The following is an 18,429-nucleotide window of genomic DNA, read 5'->3' as shown; positions in this document are numbered from 1 at the left end:
CGTGCCTCAGTTGCTTGTGGTGTGGTACACCCCACCCCACCTTGATTATTTCCTTCCCCCTTTGTTGAGGTAATCAGACTTGCAATCGTACACTGATAATTCGATTTTAAATATTCCATATCCTCGAGAAATTTTATTCTCATGATATACAATTGTTTTATATCGAAGTCAATTCAATCTCCTGACCATTAAACCGCAATTCTGATTGGGATTCGTACACGGACAAAAAAAAGACTGAAATCATTCTTCATTCCACGATTACGTAACTACCCCCTTATTTATTCCTGTATTTTCTCCCCGCGAATTCAAGCATAAAGCAAGAATTAAAAAAAAAAAACAACAATTTCCTTCCCAGTGACATCCGGTGTTAAACCCAGAAGGTGAGAGAATCGTGAATTCCCCGAAGAAACGAGAGAATAATATTTTTCTCATCCAAATGGTCCTCGACATTGTCGAGTTGAAACCCCGAAACCCAAAAAAAAAAAAAGCCCGAAGATTGGCCGCTTTCCCTCCGCCTCTGTTTCCGCTGCCATTTTGTCGTCTTTTTTGTCCGATATTTTTTTTTTCTTCCGCTGATAATGAACACAAGTACGAGAAATAGGATGGCAAGGGTATTGGCTGGATGGGCAGACAATGCGCGGTGGCCGCGGGGCTATCTCCAGAGAGAAGAGGCATAAAACAGACGAGCCGTACAGGGAGATGCGCAGGCCACAGTCTCGGGATTTTACAGAACAGCGAAAAAGATACGAACACGAAATGGAAGGGTGGCGAGGGGGGAGGCGATGAGGATGAGGAGGGAAAGTTGGGGTTGCTTCAACGGGTATGTAAGCATCCAGCCCACTGCAAGGCTAATCCGGCGCTATGAGCCGCTACTTGGCGCATAAAGTACGGGTACACTCACTGGCAAAAGATTAACCAACCACTTTTCTCCGTTTCTTTCAATTTTCAACCCCCTTCTCCACCACCCCATTCACCCTTTTTTCTACATTTCCTCAACCAGCGTTTTTCCTTTTCTCCCTCCTTCAAACCCTTTCCCCCTGCATTTCCGTAACCCAGAGACTTCCTGTTTACTCGCCGCTGACTCCGGAGAAAAGACGCACTTGAAATACCATATTTTTAAAAGAGAATATTATCGGTTACACTCTTCAGGATTAATGGGCAGAATATAGTGACCATTTTACCACTGTCCTTTCATTTTTTTTTCATCAATTTTTAGAATGTTTAGGGAATCTTTTATGAAGGATTACGTGAATCGCACGCTAATTACTCCGTGATATTTCTCTTCGTGTAATTCTCAAAATCCATAACTTCGCCCCTCGGAATAACCCCGAATTATCATCATTTTCATTTGCCGGTCTCTCCAGACTGCATGGAAATGAAGAATAAAAAAAAAAATGGAAGAAATATGCGGCTGTCCAGAGCGGAGAGCAACCACGGACAGTAATGCAATCCATTAGCCGTCCGCTAACCAATGCCCACCCCCTGGCCCTCGGACGTCAACCTCCGTATGCACATGGATTTTTCCACCCCCCTACGCCACCCCAACAGACGCGAGAGAATCATCCTACACATATACAAGGATATTCCAACGGAATGGGAGTGCACACTTTTTTTTTTCCACGCGTGTGCAGTTACCCCTCCTCCCGCCGCTGAATTTTTTCTCATCTGCAGTTTTGCCGGGGCATTTTAAACTCTCACATACACGAGCGCGTGAGTATGTAGCAGTAGATATTTGACGACAAGCCCTCTTTGCTTCGGTGGAGGGATGGTGAAAAAAAAAAAACTAAAGGAATTTGGTGAATAAAAAAATTGGGAAAAAAGCCCCGGAAATGATAATGTTCCAGTCTAATCGGCTTTGTATTTGAAAGGGAGAGGGTGGAACGGGGGCTACTGCAGAATACAGAAGAGAGGATAGTGCACCTCCCTTTCCTCCTCCATCGGGAGAGGATTTAATTTGCATCCAGCCGGCGAAAGAACGCGGAAAACAGTTTATCAAAAAAGTTATCGCGCGCCGACGCAAAAAGAGAGGAGAGTAAAGTTAAATGAATATGCCCGTACACACGATGGGTTTTTGTGTATCTCCAAAGCATTTTGCAATATATTCCCGAGAGTCGGGAATGAAATTCACTAAAGGCGTTTGTCAAGTGAATTGTTCGTCACACCGTTGAAAATCCCTTTTATTATTTTTCTTTTGAATTTGGCGCGCGGTACTTTGCGTTGCTCCCGGAATTTATTGGCATTCCATCGGCAAATTATTTATTTCGATAATTGGAGTGACCATTTTGTTGATAATCCAATTTTTGTCAAATTATGTTTAATCGTTAGTGCACATCTCAAATATCTCAAGAAAAATAATTAATCATACGAAAAATTAGGGGTAATTAGTAGGAAATTTCGTGGGTATTTATTCAGTCGTATATTTTCACTGAATCATTGCATCCCGGTTGGTAATAATTAAACACAGGGTATTTCCAATGGTCATAACCCTCATTGGTCATTGCATTTGAGGAAAGTACATCTCTCGTTCAGTGTCAAATTGAAATAGCACAGAGGAGGTTGAGAATTACGGTTCAGCATTTACCCTGTCACTGGTGGAGTACTGAGAGCCGAGAGGGAAGTGAGATGGAAGAGGGAGTTGGACTGGACAGCGGCTCTAAATTGATTTCGTTTGAAATTCCCTCTCCACTCGTCTCTTTCACGTTTCATCCCTTCTGTTCTCCCCCACCGTCGAATTGCATCCCACGGATAATTCTCCTCTCTCTCGTTCTCTCCAATTCGCCTTTCCCTCTCCCTCATTCAAATCTCATTTGCCCACGAGTTCGCCATTTTTTATTTTCCCAAGTGTAATGGTCATCTGGAAAATATTTGATTTGCCCCCAAGTATTTTTTGTTCCTCTCGATCCGGTGAAAATAATTAATTGCGATGTAACGTATCGACAGTGGGGGGAGGTGAATGGCGGGCGGGGGAGGGAGAGGTTGTAACGCAAGTGATATTGATTTATTGATAAAAATTGGCTGAGAGAATTTCTCCTTTTTTGGGGAATGACCGGGGCTGGGAGATGTCATTCGATATATTTGTCAGTAGAAACGATATCGAGAAAATTGCATCTGTCTTCCACATGGAAATACTCAGGGGGAGGTACATCCACCGGGAATCATGAAGATCGAGTAATTATCCATTTTTCTACTCGCAGTGGTTCGCGAAATTTATTCTATTTCTCCATTCCATCTCAATCTCAAATGATTTTCCAGCAAATTCCATCGGTTTTAAGACTCAATATTCATCCATCTCGTCTCTCCCCCCCTCAACCGATTTTTCTCGTCTCCCATGACATCCCTAGACTAGCTGGAAAAACTAGACTGGATCGCAGCAATTTCTCAGGCTGAAAACAGTAATTGTAACATGTAATTGCAGCTCTCGCTGTTCATCTTGTACAAGTTTGAGGTTTGAACGGCCAATTGGCGAGCATTTAGCGTTCCTTCGGGAGGAGAAATCGTCAACGTTTGTACCGTTACCCGGAGTTTATGTTAATCGCCCATATCATCCTACTTACCTTTCCACGTAAGAATCCAGTTAAAAAAAGAGGAATGAGAGTAAAGTGGAGAATTTTTTTTTCATGCGGGTTGGAGACTATCTTGCCAGCAATACGGGCGACAACTGGAACGATGAAATTTTCGTTCCACTGGAGATTAACTTGGCGCAAACGTGCATATAATTCCAAAATTAATGTTAATGGATCGGTTCAACAATATTATTAAACTGAAAGATCTCTCGAATAAAAAATGCGATTTGAGGAATTAAAAATAATACAACAAATAACAAATCCTCTTCGTTTCCCATTTCTTTCATATTATTGAAATTATTTTTTTATAAATTATTGCAACCGATCGAAATATATTAATATGTCATTAATCCCCATTTAAACAACTGATTGGGGAATAGTTAAATAAAAATATCGGAACGGGACGTGAGTGGAAAGTGTAACACGTAAGGAAAATGCCAATGAAATGTTAATAGGACAAAAATATCGCTCGATAAAGAAACAAAAGGATGAGAGAAGTAAATGCGAGGAGTAATTCTCATTGATTACTTGTATTTTCAAATTAATGCCTTCAATATTTTAACTCTTCTCTTCTTGATGGGGACAAAGAGACTCGGGTAATCCCCAGAATGCATAATTCAGGGGTTGAAGAGCAAATCCTATTTACTGTTGCCTAAACCCTGGAGCTAGAAAATTGCGAGACCCTAGAAAAGGGTCTACGACACCCCAATGGCTAACCTAGTGCCCCACTGTCATGAGACATGCCCCCCCTCGGTAACAGTGAAATACACCCGGAAACTTTCTTTCATCCCCTCAGGGTCGATAGATCGAACACACGCGATCATCTCACGACATTGTTATTATTTTTTTTTTTCCTTTCGCTTTTTTGTATCGTTTCCCCCTTTATTCACTCACCGGATGGGAAAAAAACGGAGATATGACTCAGGGGTTTGTTCGAGCACTAAGCGATGATGGTAAAAAAAATAAATGTGATACCACAACGGATTTTATAACTAACTCCAAAATTGTAAATGTCGAAATCTCGAAATCCAAGCCAGGTAATGAAATTTTGGTTAGAACCTTTTCCCTAGATCTAACTAGCAGCTACAAAAAAGCTTCCCCAAAAAATTTTGTGTTTCCCTTAGTTTCGGAGGAATTCCGAAAAAACCTAGGCGATGAAATAATTGGAGTGATTGTGGCTTGCCACTTGGGCCACCGATTTCCATTCTAAAAATTCAAGAGAGGTTCGAGCTTTTGAGATTTTTTCAGCAGGTTCAAGCGTTCCCCCAACGAAGAAATTATCGATCCACCATTTTTTAATACCCAGTAAAGAAAGACGCGGGAGATTGACTGAAAGCGGTCTCGTGGGGTTGTATTTGACAAAGCATGTTTTCCAAGTCCCTAACCTAGTCAACCCTTCTCCTCCCCAACACACATTATGTTCACTGAGAATCCTCGCATGTCTCTTGGTTCTCTATGCCATTCCCCCCAGTCTAACCCATTTCTTCTCTTTTCAACTCTCCCACGCTGCACTTAAACCCTCGTACCCCATCTCCCCAGTGTGTACACAGCGGACTTAACTGTCTCTCAATTTCTCCATCCCAGTGGGTATGCCGTGAAAAAAAAAATGTAAAGGTTACCGTGCCAAAAAAAAAAAAAAATAAAATACTACCAGAACCATAATATTCTCGATCGAATCCATATCGAATCCATATCGAATCCATAATCATCCGGCCTAATCAGAATTATCTATTTCACTTCAAGCGTTACTTATTCACGTCTACAATTTTTTTACAATAAAAAATACAATTGTCTGTTAAAATGGTAAATGCATTTTGTGATAAATATTTTCCCTATAATAAACACAAAATATTTAGAAATATTTTTATGAGGTGAAGAGCACGGAGTATCTGCTAGATCTCGTGGAAACACAAAGGACTAGAAAAATTTGCTCAACGGGTGCAGTAACCCGCTCCACTTCCGTCTATTACTCAATAGGGAAAATGTCGACAGATAGCCAAGAGGTCTGAGCAACCCGCAGGCCATCGCTTATGGGTTAGCTTTCCATCGTCTTTCTTCCGTGTTGTCCACCAGCACCCATGAACCACCCATATACGTCATCGTGCCCCCTCCTCCCCCCCTCCGCCCTTGTATATAACAATCTCATGCTTCTGGCCTTTGCGCCCATGAGATGGCAAAGTGAATATGCACACGACCGTGATGGCTGCATCAGCGTCAGATGCAATATTGTTGGACACAGTCTGTGGGACAGCAATCGATCGAGTTAAAAAAGAAAAAAAAAAAATGATAAACGCTGCATATGCTCCGACGATACACCCGAAGTGGGAGACTGAGGATGCAAATATCGCGAGAGTTTGGTCCATCGGGGGGAGACAAGTGAAGAGTGAAAAAATCATCAAAGCCTTAAACACAACCTTCTTCGATATTTATTTTTAGTTCCAGCGAAAAAAAAAAAAAGAAAGGACGTCAGTTAAAATTAATCCAATCTCAAAGCTTTTCTGGTTCTTCATTTCTCCGTTGTCATTACTGGATCGTTTTGCTCTCGCTATTTTATCTCCATTCGCATCTTCACTCTATTCATTGTCTCAACTCTGTTTTTCGGCATTCCGTCGATTAATCGTGGAATTGACACTGGTGAAAGGCCATCCCCTTGAGTTGATAATTCACAAATCGAAAAAAAAAAACGTCGGACAGATGCGGTATAATCAGGGGTCGAGATTGAACCGCGGGGAGAAATAAAATAAAAAAAATTATGTACGGAGAGCTTTGAGAACCAGATGCAGCTCTCGAGATGGGGTGAAAGGGGAGGGGGGGCAGAGGGGGGCAATCTCACAGACATGGGACATGAACCAAGTGCGTTCATTGTGTAAGATTGGCGCGTGCGGCACGCGGACTCTTGTTTGCCCCCTTCCCCTTGGCGAAAAGAGAAAAATGCCCCCTTTTGCCAACGTCGCTCGCCCATCGTCTTTTTTTTTTCTCCTTCTCTCCTGCTTAAAACGGTGTAGTCTCTTTTGCATTGGGGGCCCCCCCCTTTCTTTCACTTTGCCCGGCTGCAAGAACCCCCTGCATTCCCTCCGTCACCCTCTTTTTCGTACATTGGTTGTCAGGGGGTGAGAACCCCCTCTTTCCAGATTCTTTTTCATTGTCGACTGCACATCTGCCGTATATACTTTCTATACTTCTAATCGTCGGGCAATTGTCCTGCAGAAGCCGCTTATACTCGAGTACAGAGTAAGACAAAAAATCATGGTGGAGGTGATTTTTGGGGGGGAGGTAGAATTGGATGAATTGATTGTTTGGCATTTTCAAAGTGCTTAGATCACCGATTTGAGGATGCAAGGGACGATTCAACCTTGAAACCCTAATTCATTTAATGGTGATCAGTTAAAAATGGCGCTGAGGGAATTTTATTTTCGCACAAAATTCATAATTCTGAGTAATAACTTTTATTTTGTCGAACCTTTCCAATTCCATTCGTGTCTTCCACCGTTTCGATTGTTTAAAAAATATCAATACCAAATTTTGTGGAGAGAATTTTTCGCTGAAATTACCAAAAATCGTAATGGCTTATTCCTGAGCAGAATAAATTCTCTCCCCGTTGGAATTCTGAGTAATTACAACCATAATTACACCAACAAACTCAAAAAAGTTGTAAATTGGAGCGATAATCGCGAGAGGGACGAAACCCGAGTGATTCCCTAAAACCCGACATTATCCCGGCACGCGTTGCAACCGGAAGGGATAAAACAGCAAAATGGGGGCCTCCAAGAACGTGTTAAAGTGTAAAATACTAATTAAGAAGGGGTGTTGGTGCAGGGCACACGCATAAACCTCCCAACGGTTTCTTTCACTCCTATTTTCCCATTCTGTTTCATCTTTTTTTATTTTATTTCCGCTTTCTTTTCTTCCCAACGCGCCACATGAATGTGCTCCTCACGGTTTGACGGGCAAACGAGCGACGACGCACACCGTCGCAATAAAGAAAAAAAAAAAAAAAATAGGTGTGAGGAGTGGCAAAAGTGGCAGTGATTCGCACTCGTTAGGCATATCTCCACGCACTCTTGCACGCCTCGTATTTCCTTTTTCCCTCAAAGTGAAACAACTTAACCGCAAGGTTCCAGGTTTTATTATGGCGACACTGCGGTACGTCAAATTCAACAGCCGTTTGATCTTAATTAAATCCACACCCGCGAAGTACCTAATTTTCTAATTAACGAGGGGATGAGTTTGCGAATCTTGAGAGTTCCACGTGTGGGACTTTGCGACTTGAAATATATTTATCGTTGTTTGCACCCCGGAGGAAAGTGACTGTGGGAAAGTTCATTTCATCCGTAAGAAAGCCACAAGGCCCCTGATTTTCAGGGTCAAGGCATTTTTATTCGGTCCTTTTCATTGTGAGAAAACGATGAGAACGGTTTTAAGTAGGGAGCTGGGGGTTTATTGTCGGTGGTCGGTTGACTTGGAATAACCGTTGAAACAGGGAAGGGACCAGAAAACGGCTCAAGAAACGATGGGAATCTTTGAATGAGTCTGGGGGATTAGGATAAAGAACGAGTAAGGCGAGAAACCTTTGAACGTGTTTTTTCTTCATCAACTCCTTTTCTCAAAGGAGCCCCTTCTAGGGCGGATTCTTTACCCGACTCTTGAGGTCAAAATGCAAATAACGGACTCTCGTTTTGAAGTCAAAAATCACTCTCAGTCTTCTTTACTCAATATTTATTCAAATTTTACCAATATTATTTATATCATTTATTAGTCGGGACATTCTGGTGCTGCAGTGAAAGGCCAACAATCGGGTCACTATCGTACGTAAGAGTGGTATAATGTGGAAAATAGAAAACAGAAGTAGAAAAGTGGAATAAATAATATAGAATGCCGGGGCGCATTATAGTAGGCATTAGGCAACAGTAACACGTCGTTCATTTCTCACGTTAGTTACCATTTTATTTTTTCTGTTTTCAGTCATTATTTCGTAAAAATCAATTAACAGAATAATTCATGCTTCGAGTAATCCAGTTACTTGTTGCTATAAAAAAACATTTGCAATTAATATGAGTCAATAAAAAATATCATGCAAGTGCCATGAAATTGAATTTTTTATTTCCCAAAATTTTTTTACAATTCAACAATTAATTTAACGGACAACGAACATTCAAGAAAATCATTGACTGAATTTCAGATGAAAATATCAGTGGGATGCCAAAAATAATGGCTGCAATGCTAGGGCTCAAAGGGCTTCTCCACCTCAAGACAATGAAGAGGCAATAAGAGATGAACGCCCGGTGTCTCCCTCATTATTATCCTAATTATACAATACCGACAATGAATGAACGGTATTATCACCTCTTCATTAAAAAAAACGTTAATTTCTGCACCCTCGCGCCCTTTCGCAGACTTCTCTCGTTTCTTTCCGCTTTCACGTGTCTCTGTATGGAATATTCTCGCTCTCCCACCTACTTTGGCATCGAAGAGTGGCAATTCAAGCACTCCAGGGTTGCTCTCTTGCTCGTACCATAAAAAATCCTCGTCGTCAACTAACTTGGCCGTCTCCACCCCTCTTAGCAGGCCTATTATGCCAGCATCCAGGGGATTGAACCACAAGTGAGAATGCATTTTCACACGGATGCTGTAGAAATACGGTTTGGTGTCATACGTTATCGTTCAGTCTTCTGTCTGCGGGTGTCTGTTTTTTAATTAGGCACTTGACAGAGATATTCTCAGTGATATACGACGGGAGGCTTCAATGCCAGCCAAGGCTGATGGATGGTTGGATAAGGATTATAGAGAGCAGGTGACGCCCCGTTGAGAGGTTATGACGGCTCGATGGATCGAGAAGACTCGGCGATACCTTTTTCATTACAAATATCTTCACTCTCGATACTCGAGATATCTTAATTGGCCCTTTCCCAGTTGTTCACCTCGTTTTTCACCTCCTCCACCTCCTCCTCCCCCTGGGGCAATTGTCTTGTTAGTTCCATCGGTTCCCTATTTCGACGTTCTCCTCAATTCAACTTGTTCTTAAAATGTTTCACCCTTTTTTCTACCCTTTTTTTTTCCTTTTCAACCTTGCCTTGCACTATAAGCAAATTACCCAGCAATTAGCGAGTTCAACTTCACTAATTACTGGGTGTAAACATAGCCGGAAGCTCGGGAATGATTTGTTGTTTTTTTTTTTTATTTCATTAGTACGGAGACGCGCAAGTCTTCTTGTGAATCGGGGGAAACTGTTTCGACGCAAGATTGAATAAATCAATGCTAACCGCTAATTGCCGGTTATTTAATGGATGGTTTTTTTTTTCATCGGTTTGTTGCAGGGAATTCTATTACATTCAGATGGAGAAATACGCGAGACAGGCTGTCTCGGAAGGCGTTAAAAACGCTGAGGATCTGAGGGTTGGCGGTGACTCGGAAATATATCGAGTATTAAACCTCCACTACAATCGTAACAACCACATTGAGGTATGGGGTCCACAGGTGCGCAAATATACGAACACGCACACTAATTTATTTATTTATTTGAATTTTTCGATCGTAAAAATTGAGCAGTAAATATGATTTCAGTTTCAACCGAATAATTCAGAGAAGTTTTCGCCTAGAGTTTTGAGAAATTAATGACTTCGTTGATTTTTTCTGTAATTAAAATCATCAATATTTTTCGAAAAATAAAATTGAGAGATGAAATGCAATTCTCAATGCAATTCACTGCGACGAGTAATGCAATAGTTATACTTATCATTTGAAAACAACACAGACTAACTTTTTTTTTCATAGACCACCATGAAATGATACTAATTATTGACTGGAATTTTCAGGTACCCGGTAACTTCAGGTACGTGGTAGAACAAACGTTAAAGGAATTTTTCAAAGCAATCCAGGGTGGTAAAGACTCGGAACAGTCTTGGAAGAAAGCAATTTACAAGGTGATATCGAGGCTCGATGATCCAGTACCTGAGTACTTCAAGAGCCCAAATTTCCTGGAACAACTCGAGTGAATCAGGCCAGCGCTGCGTTGCTCCGCGTGGTAGCCCGGTGAATTAAAAAGATACCTTAGACCTTACTATTAAATGAGGACAAAAGTCATACCAAAAAGTAATAAAACAAAAAAAGAAATAAAATTGAAACGAAAAAAAAAATGTATTCATCGCGATATGGCGGAGTTTGCTACGGAAAGTGGCCATTCGACGATGGACTTAATCCAGGTATCCCTTCAGTAACATATCGTGAGAGATGTAGGCGAAAATTGAGATAAAGCATGAAAATTTTGATTAATGCATGAGAAAGAAAATGCATAAGGTCGAAGGAGGATGAGGATCGACGTACATTAATTTGAGAGTGAGCGATTATTTCCAAATATCGATTACTAAGCTATTTATCAGGGAATCTAATATATTTGAATCATGTGCACGAAGTAGATGTCCTTCGCGTGTCAATCCAGATAAATCGATCAAGGGAATGAATTCATCACCTCGGTACTTTATTTTAATATTAATCCACTGATATATCCTGTAATGTTCCTTGATACGTTTATTGATTAACCAGAGTCAAGTTTTGGTCCAAAGAAATTCTGGAGTTCGAGCCTCGAGATTGCCTCGTTGATACTTTTTTTCAAATTAAAAGAGACGAAATAACCTGATACGAGGAAAAATAAAATTCAAGGAGTCCGTCATTGCTCAATTCTCTATAGAATAAATGACCGATGATTGATCCCTTGAATCGTCATGTGAGATGTTACGAACGACATGAAACTGATCGATCTGTCGCTTAGTTCCATGTCGTTTTGGTGGGGATAAATTGAATTGATAACCTGAAGTAATGCAGGCATCGATTACCTAAAAATTAATTCTCATCAAACTGGCTGTGCGTATGAAGACTGGCGATTCGGCCAATCAACGATGCATCCTGGGGATTTAATTCGGACTCTAGATATTTAAGATGTGTAAATAGTATTTTTAGAGAATTATAAGTTTTTAGTTATGACAAATAAATTGATAAACCGAGTGAATGTAAATTTTTATTAGACGAAGAGAATTCAATCGTCCTGAACGAATTAGTTGGATGATAGAGACTAGTCTGAGGGAAGATTAATTAATAACATCGCGAAGGCATTAATTGGGGACAACTAGGCGCGGGTTACAATAGATCAACAATATTGTCGATGGAATATTCGAGAAATTTTTGTAGATTCAACACTCACATTAGCACGAAACACAATTCATTGAAAACATAACATTGAAATGTTGAAGACATAATGCGGAATTTTATCTTATTTTCTGGGAATGGAAAGCACTTCCCCTGATTCTATCATACCCCGTGTTTTATCCCTTTTTTTTTAGTCAATGTTACACCCTGTAGATAAATGAACAGACCACTACATTATTCGATTAATGAGGTGAAATAAACAGAGAAAAATACGAGAGTTGTGAGGAGACACTGAAGCTGGGTGAGGGGTATTTAAATCCTCATAATTAAATTATACTTTTTACGAATTATTACATTTGTGTTTAACATATCCTGTAGTATGTTATGGTATAATTATTTTTCATTATAAATAACGTATTTTTATGATTATTATAACGTCATGTGGAGTATAAATACTATGATTAATAATTATGATTAATTAATTATTGCGTTTTTATGATTTCTTTTGAATTATCATTTGATTTAGAATTGTCAAGTATAGTCACTTAAGTTTCTGCAATCTTTCCTCTCCACTTTATGAATATGGGGTACCATTCACCCGACACACTATCACTTTCGCTAATTAACGGTGAGTCTTAACCTAGTCACGAATCACTATTTAATTGATTGATAACCAATTATTTTATTTATTATTTCACCAATAAAATTGACAGTAAAAATATGTTATTCTTATTATTTGGGACTCAACGACTGACGGACGATTATTTAAAATGATTTTTATGATGAAACCTTCCACCTCCTAATCCCGCGCCACTTCGGCATTGTGAAGACGAGAAATTAAAATTTTTGAGATGTAAAAATGTGATATCTCAGCCTGTGCTCCATGACTATTGTCTCGGCCTATTCAGGAACTTTAATATTGAAGAGAATGGCGAAATGAGACTGATTCGACGCGCGGAAGATGCTGGATAACTTCGAGATGTTAACGAGAAAATTTATCTTTCGGTCTAGCCTTTAAATTATGATAAATAGAAAAGTTAAAAATATGTTGTTGATCTCAACGAAGAAAATTTTCGTGATATATATTCTTGAAAGAGTTTTGGGGGCCTAAGGAAATCGTCGCTGTTGGCTCGTCACACTGTATAAAAATTAATACAAAAATTTTTCGACAAATTTTTAACACGACCAACAGCCGTCAACTTCCCCACGTCAAGACAGTCTCATTTCCCCGGGAGAAATAACAATGAAATAAAAAAACAAAAATACTTGTTAAATTCCGGAGCAGGACTGAGACCTCAATCTCGAGAATAATTCGTCGGTTAAAACTGATAAATAAATAAATCCCCTGATAAATGTCGAATATTGAGAATTCTCACCACCGAATGGTAGTCATTGAAACGTCGACATTTATTATTTGACTGGAACTATCATATTAAGCACGCAGCGAGGGCATTGGAGTTCAATTCCTAATGACGATTTTTTAAAAAATAGCAATCAATCGAATGATTTTCTGCTCCACACATAATCGAAATAGAAATCAATAAACCCCGGGCATATTCACAATCGACGTTGACAACTCGATATCTCGACTCACGAGATGAAACGATCAACGAAGACTATTCCGTCGTCGATCATTCCCCCCGTGAAACAATTATTTGTTCACGAGTGATTATTCACCGACTGGTGATTAAAATATTGAGTGAAATCAATCCCAAACGCGACACGGTGCGCTGCTATGATACTAAATTCAGAAAGCAAGGTACGTTTTGAGGGAAAAAAAATTTTCAAACGCCGGAGAAACTGATAAATTTTTGTCGAGTTATTATTAAAAGTGTAATAACAGTTATAATAGATAAATGTGTAAAGGAATAGAATTTTCGGGATGAGTGACGATGAGATGAAAGGCCGCGGTGACTTTCTTCGAGACTATTTAATAATTTAGCAGTGAGAGGGAATGGTGATGTCCGCGCGTATGTTTTAAAAAATGATAATTAAGCGACAAAAATTATAGGATCGCCCAACTCGCCCCATATCCGTGCACGTGCACCCGGATACTTTGATTTCACGTGAGATGAGTGAAAAAAAAATAATGATAATGCTCGACGAGAAAAAGGCGATTACGGAAGACGAGGATGGCGATTGAGAAAAATTTAATCTATGAGAATAACAAAAAACGAAAAAAAAAAATGAATAAAAAAATTTTAATAAGCATACTTACATACCTAAGCGCATAAATTAAACCAAAAATCCACATAAACCAGAATTAAGTAATAGTATCTAACGTTAAAACTTGCTATTATATTACGATTAATTAAAAATAAAATGAAAAATGAACATTAAACTAATAAACTAATTATTACGGTGATTATTATTATTGATATCGAGAATTTGCATTAAGTCGTTCGTGATAAAAAGAAACAATGGGAGAAGTAAAAATTAATTCCTCGATTATTAGAGAAAGAAAATGGTATTTAGGATGTATTTGTGATGAAGAAATCATGTGGGATGAGGGGGGCGATAGATCTTCGTTGTTTATTTAGTTTATTTTTTTATTGAAAAACATTTTAAGGAAGGTGGAATTAAATAATCATATTTCGGGGCTTTTTTTCGTCGACTTCACGTGAGCGAATGCCTGTGTGAGAGATGATGAACGACTCCGATGGAATTTTTATGTAAAATTACGCGACATTAAAAGAAAGATTTAACAAAATTTTGTATATATGCTCCGTGTGATAATCCCGATACGCGTATTAGTGTCTAATGTAACGAGCCTAATTAACAAATTTTAATTATGGTGAACGATTTGCGCGAGGATTGAGGCGCGGTTGACCTGGGAACGATTGAGCGAGAGAAAGCTCTCGGATTTTATTTCGATATCGTCCAAAATTCCAGGTAAAATCACCCCCCCCGTAAAAAAAAACAACAAGCTTTAGAGAACAGGTCATTACAAATTCCCTTGAATTTTTTTTTGTTCCACGCACATTTTTTTTTTAATCTGCAGAAAATATTCAGAGAGTCGTCGACAACTCCGGCTCTCGCATGAATATAATTTCCCGTGACACCGCTCAGTCACATACCAATCAGTACCGTCAAACGTTCATTCGCTGATTGATCGATCAATTTTCCATATTCCATCGGTTGGTTTTAATTTATCCATGAAAATGCCGCGAGTCAGCATATCTGCCGAAGATATAGCTCCATTTTTGCACGCAGTTCAATATTTTTTACTCATCATCAAATGATACACGGGGAGGCTGTCGATACTCCAGCTCCTCGATACATTAGACAATTCAAAATAGAAATAGACTGAATTTTCAAATTGATGATCAATCAGCGATAAAATAACGCTCAGCAAAGAATTTGGCATCCTCGCGGTATCAATACGGAACCGATCGCAATCGAACGCTCAATCGATCCCCGATAAATTCAGGAAATAATAGCGGGGGTATTGCGATATTATTGCGTTAAAGTAATCATTTTATTTCATGAAACTGTGAATGGTGCGGAATACGTTAGGGAGCCAAGTGTCCTTGATGCGACCGTCGTTGAGCCAAAGATCTCGCGATCTCACCTGATGCGATCTGATGCCAAACATTGAATGGATTTCCACAAAAATTAAATGGAAGTGAAACTTCGTAAGGGCCTCGATAGGCCCCGCCCACTTCCGTTACCCAAAAACGTTGCAGACTCCGCCCCTAAGGAGTTTCACTTCGAAATCTGATTGGATCGGCGAAACGAGATGAAGAGGATTTTTGACTGAGTTCGGAGCAACGGGCGAGAGACGTTCGGCGCAAACCGATCCTAGAGAATCTGAAGAGAAATTCAGATCGAGAAAGAAAAAATGGCAGAAAGAAAGATACGAATGAGCGAGATCGAGTGAAAGTGGGAAATTTTACAAAAAGTGGAAGATTAAAGAGAAAAATTATACAGAGAGAGCCGATCTCCTTGCCTACCGGGAGATCCGCATATATTGTAAAAAAAAAATTAAATAAATTAGTTGCGAGATGCAGAGAGTGAGAGAAACGGGTTTAACAAAATTTATAGGCCAGTTAATTTTAAGAAGAAATAATAATAATTAAATGAAGAAAATTTACCCCCTTTTCGTATATTCACTGCGTACTTTCGGCAATTCTTCTCTATTGGTACTGATTCCAGTAACAATGAACAATGTGTGAGTCTGCGTAAGCCAATGTTGAGTGAGATTAAGAGAGTGAGAGAATTCATAGATAAAAATCAACGAGAAAGGAAAATTATTGATATCAAGCTCCGTCGTCCGACTCAGTAGCGCGTTAAATCATCAGTCAATAATTGATAATTGGATAAACGATATTGGATAACAATTCGTTGAGTGATGCTGCTTATCATCAGGATGACACCCCCACCACGAGGACAACATATTCCTTGCAGTTTATCAATTACTTTTCCGTAAAGTTTACGTCAATCGTTTTTGATCAATCCAAACGCATGTTTATCTAAATCCAATTAGAATAATCAATGAATTATTTTTCGTTAATGAAATCGATTGATTTCACCACGAGTCCTTCACTTTTCCGTTCATTGAATGATTATTCTCCCACATGAAATTCCCCCGTTAGCATTGCTCCCAATATTTGAAGGATGCTCTTTCGATGGATTTAGATAGACCAATTGCATGAATTTGGATTACCACACTCAACCGCAAAGTAAATGAAAAAAAAAAAAAAACATGAATGTCACCCCTCAACAAGCAGTCATGTATGCTTAATCGTACATAATGTATAGTATATTAATATTTAAGAGTTAAAATGATAAAAAGGTGAAAATCTACGCAAAAAGCGTAACGAAATTAGGAAAATGAGGAAAACTTCCGAGAGTGGAATGAAAATTGAATACGGCAGCTGTGGCTAGAGCAACGGATGCAGCTATAAAACGTTGATTTGTGTGAGGATGTGAGCTACGGATCGCCGCGGCGTTGAGTCTTGAGTCCTCAGAAAATAATGCATATGTAATAAATAATCCATCGCCTCCTGACATAAAGACTTGGAGTCAAGAGGAGAGCGAAGAACGGAGCGATCTTGTGAAGATTGTGGAAATTGTTTTTCTGCGTTTCGTTGTTAATCAGACTATTGATTAGCAATACGGAACAATAATTATAACAGCGTACACTTTTTCGCCCAGCATCGACCATCCAGACACAAATACAATCGAACCAGATGCAACACAATGTTTTGGTCGTTAATTACTCTCACGACGTCGCCCTCTGTCGACGGCGTCGTCACAACAAAAGTGACGCTGTCACTGATCCGTCCTCACAGCTCGCCCCAGAGTGCGAGAAGCAGTTTTTTATTTTCAACAAACTGGATTTATTTGCAATAGAAGATACACCGGGATGAATAAGGAAAATTGAAAGGTTCGATTTTGAGAGGATGGACGAGAATTTGGGCGATGCATGTCTATTTTGAAATGAGCATTACCGTATTTAAACGACAGATTGTTTTCGTTACGATAAAATTTGTTCGAAGTTTCCGGCGTTATTGATCTTATTTCGGTTATGGAGACGGCTTATTTTTATTATTCGGTTGCGCACGAGAGGAAAAGTCAACAATGAGAGAACAATTGCAAAATTTCACGACGAGGCAGAACAAATTTTGATGATGGTTAATTGGGGATATAATGGTTAAATTATGGTTTCGGCATGGCACGAGGTTTTAATACATAATATATATATGGTGGTATATATATATCGATGATGAACAGACTCACACACACCGGAGGTTGATAACCGTGAATGTTTTTTATGAACGAGGTTACTAGATCCGCCGCAAAGTCGAACTAGCGTACAATGATGAGTTAGATTGCATATTTAACACCAATAAACAAACACGTGTTCACGAAAGGACCTTACATTTCACTTACATAAACACGTATTAACACAATACACATGACACAAACATTGATTAACGTGAATAAAAACAAATCGCCCCTACAGATAACACAGACAAACGCAGTTTCGGCCCAAGTCCAAAAACGACACATCAAGGAATAAAAAAAAAAAGTACAAGTTTTCACGTTTGCGCCTTACATTTAAAATTAAAAAGTTGATCAAAAGAAAGATGATAAAAATAAAGAAATTTTAAAGAAAACGTATTCTTACCAAAATCGGCCTTAGTATATACTTTTCCAGATAAAAAATGAAGAGAAGAGAAGAGTTTAAAAGGGGTGCGAGACGGATTGATGCGGGTGGTGTTACGTTATATTTGGGACTGATTTAAAAAAAAATAAGAATTACCCGGCATCACGCGAGTACCGAGACCAGGCAATTACCTCGAAAGCACAAAATTACTGGATTAAATTTAGACACTAGATGGAGAAAATTGATGAGAATTTTGAGCACTCCCACAAATTGTCTCGGGCATGCGCGTGAAATTGGGCCCAATTCCGACTGAAATTCAAAAAGAACCTGAAACTGTTATCACCCGCTACTGTCGCTCACCCCGTCGACTGAAAACTCAATCCTATTACCCCCAACCCAACCAAAAATAATGACACAAGACACTCTCCCAAACAAATACCCAAAAATTCAACATAAATCCCAATGAAAAACCTTGCGAGTCTCCGTCATGTGAGGAGCCATCTTTCTTCGCGTATGGAAAAAACACATCCTGCATGTTTTTTTGGGACGACGAGTGGACGGGTCACCCGCGCGATTTGAAGGCTCGCCGTGTTTTTTCTGTCGGGTGGCAAAACC

General features: G+C 39.4%; 1 protein-coding gene across 5 annotated transcripts in view; it reads left to right on the top strand.

Annotated features, from left to right (window-relative positions):
* Positions 1-12,423, top strand: part of pros (prospero) — a 77,429-nt gene extending 65,006 nt beyond the window's left edge. For 3 of the 5 annotated variants that reach the window (XM_011309141.1, XM_011309138.1, XM_011309139.1), the window contains exons 7-8: positions 9,878-10,037; positions 10,376-12,423. In XM_011309141.1, coding sequence (XP_011307443.1) covers positions 9,878-10,037; positions 10,376-10,555 — 340 coding nt within the window. In that variant the 3' untranslated portion in view covers positions 10,556-12,423. The remainder of the gene's footprint in view (positions 1-9,877; positions 10,038-10,375) is intronic. The other 2 variants (XM_011309142.1, XM_011309140.1) reach the window with 1 other exon arrangement.
* The last annotated feature ends 6,006 nt before the right edge of the window (positions 12,424-18,429 follow it).

This window comes from Fopius arisanus, unplaced genomic scaffold (assembly GCF_000806365.1).
Source record: "Fopius arisanus strain USDA-PBARC FA_bdor unplaced genomic scaffold, ASM80636v1 scaffold00065, whole genome shotgun sequence".
NCBI lineage: Eukaryota > Metazoa > Arthropoda > Insecta > Hymenoptera > Braconidae > Fopius > Fopius arisanus.
Note: the sequence above shows the minus strand (reverse complement) of the source record. Positions and strands in the feature narration are given on the sequence as shown.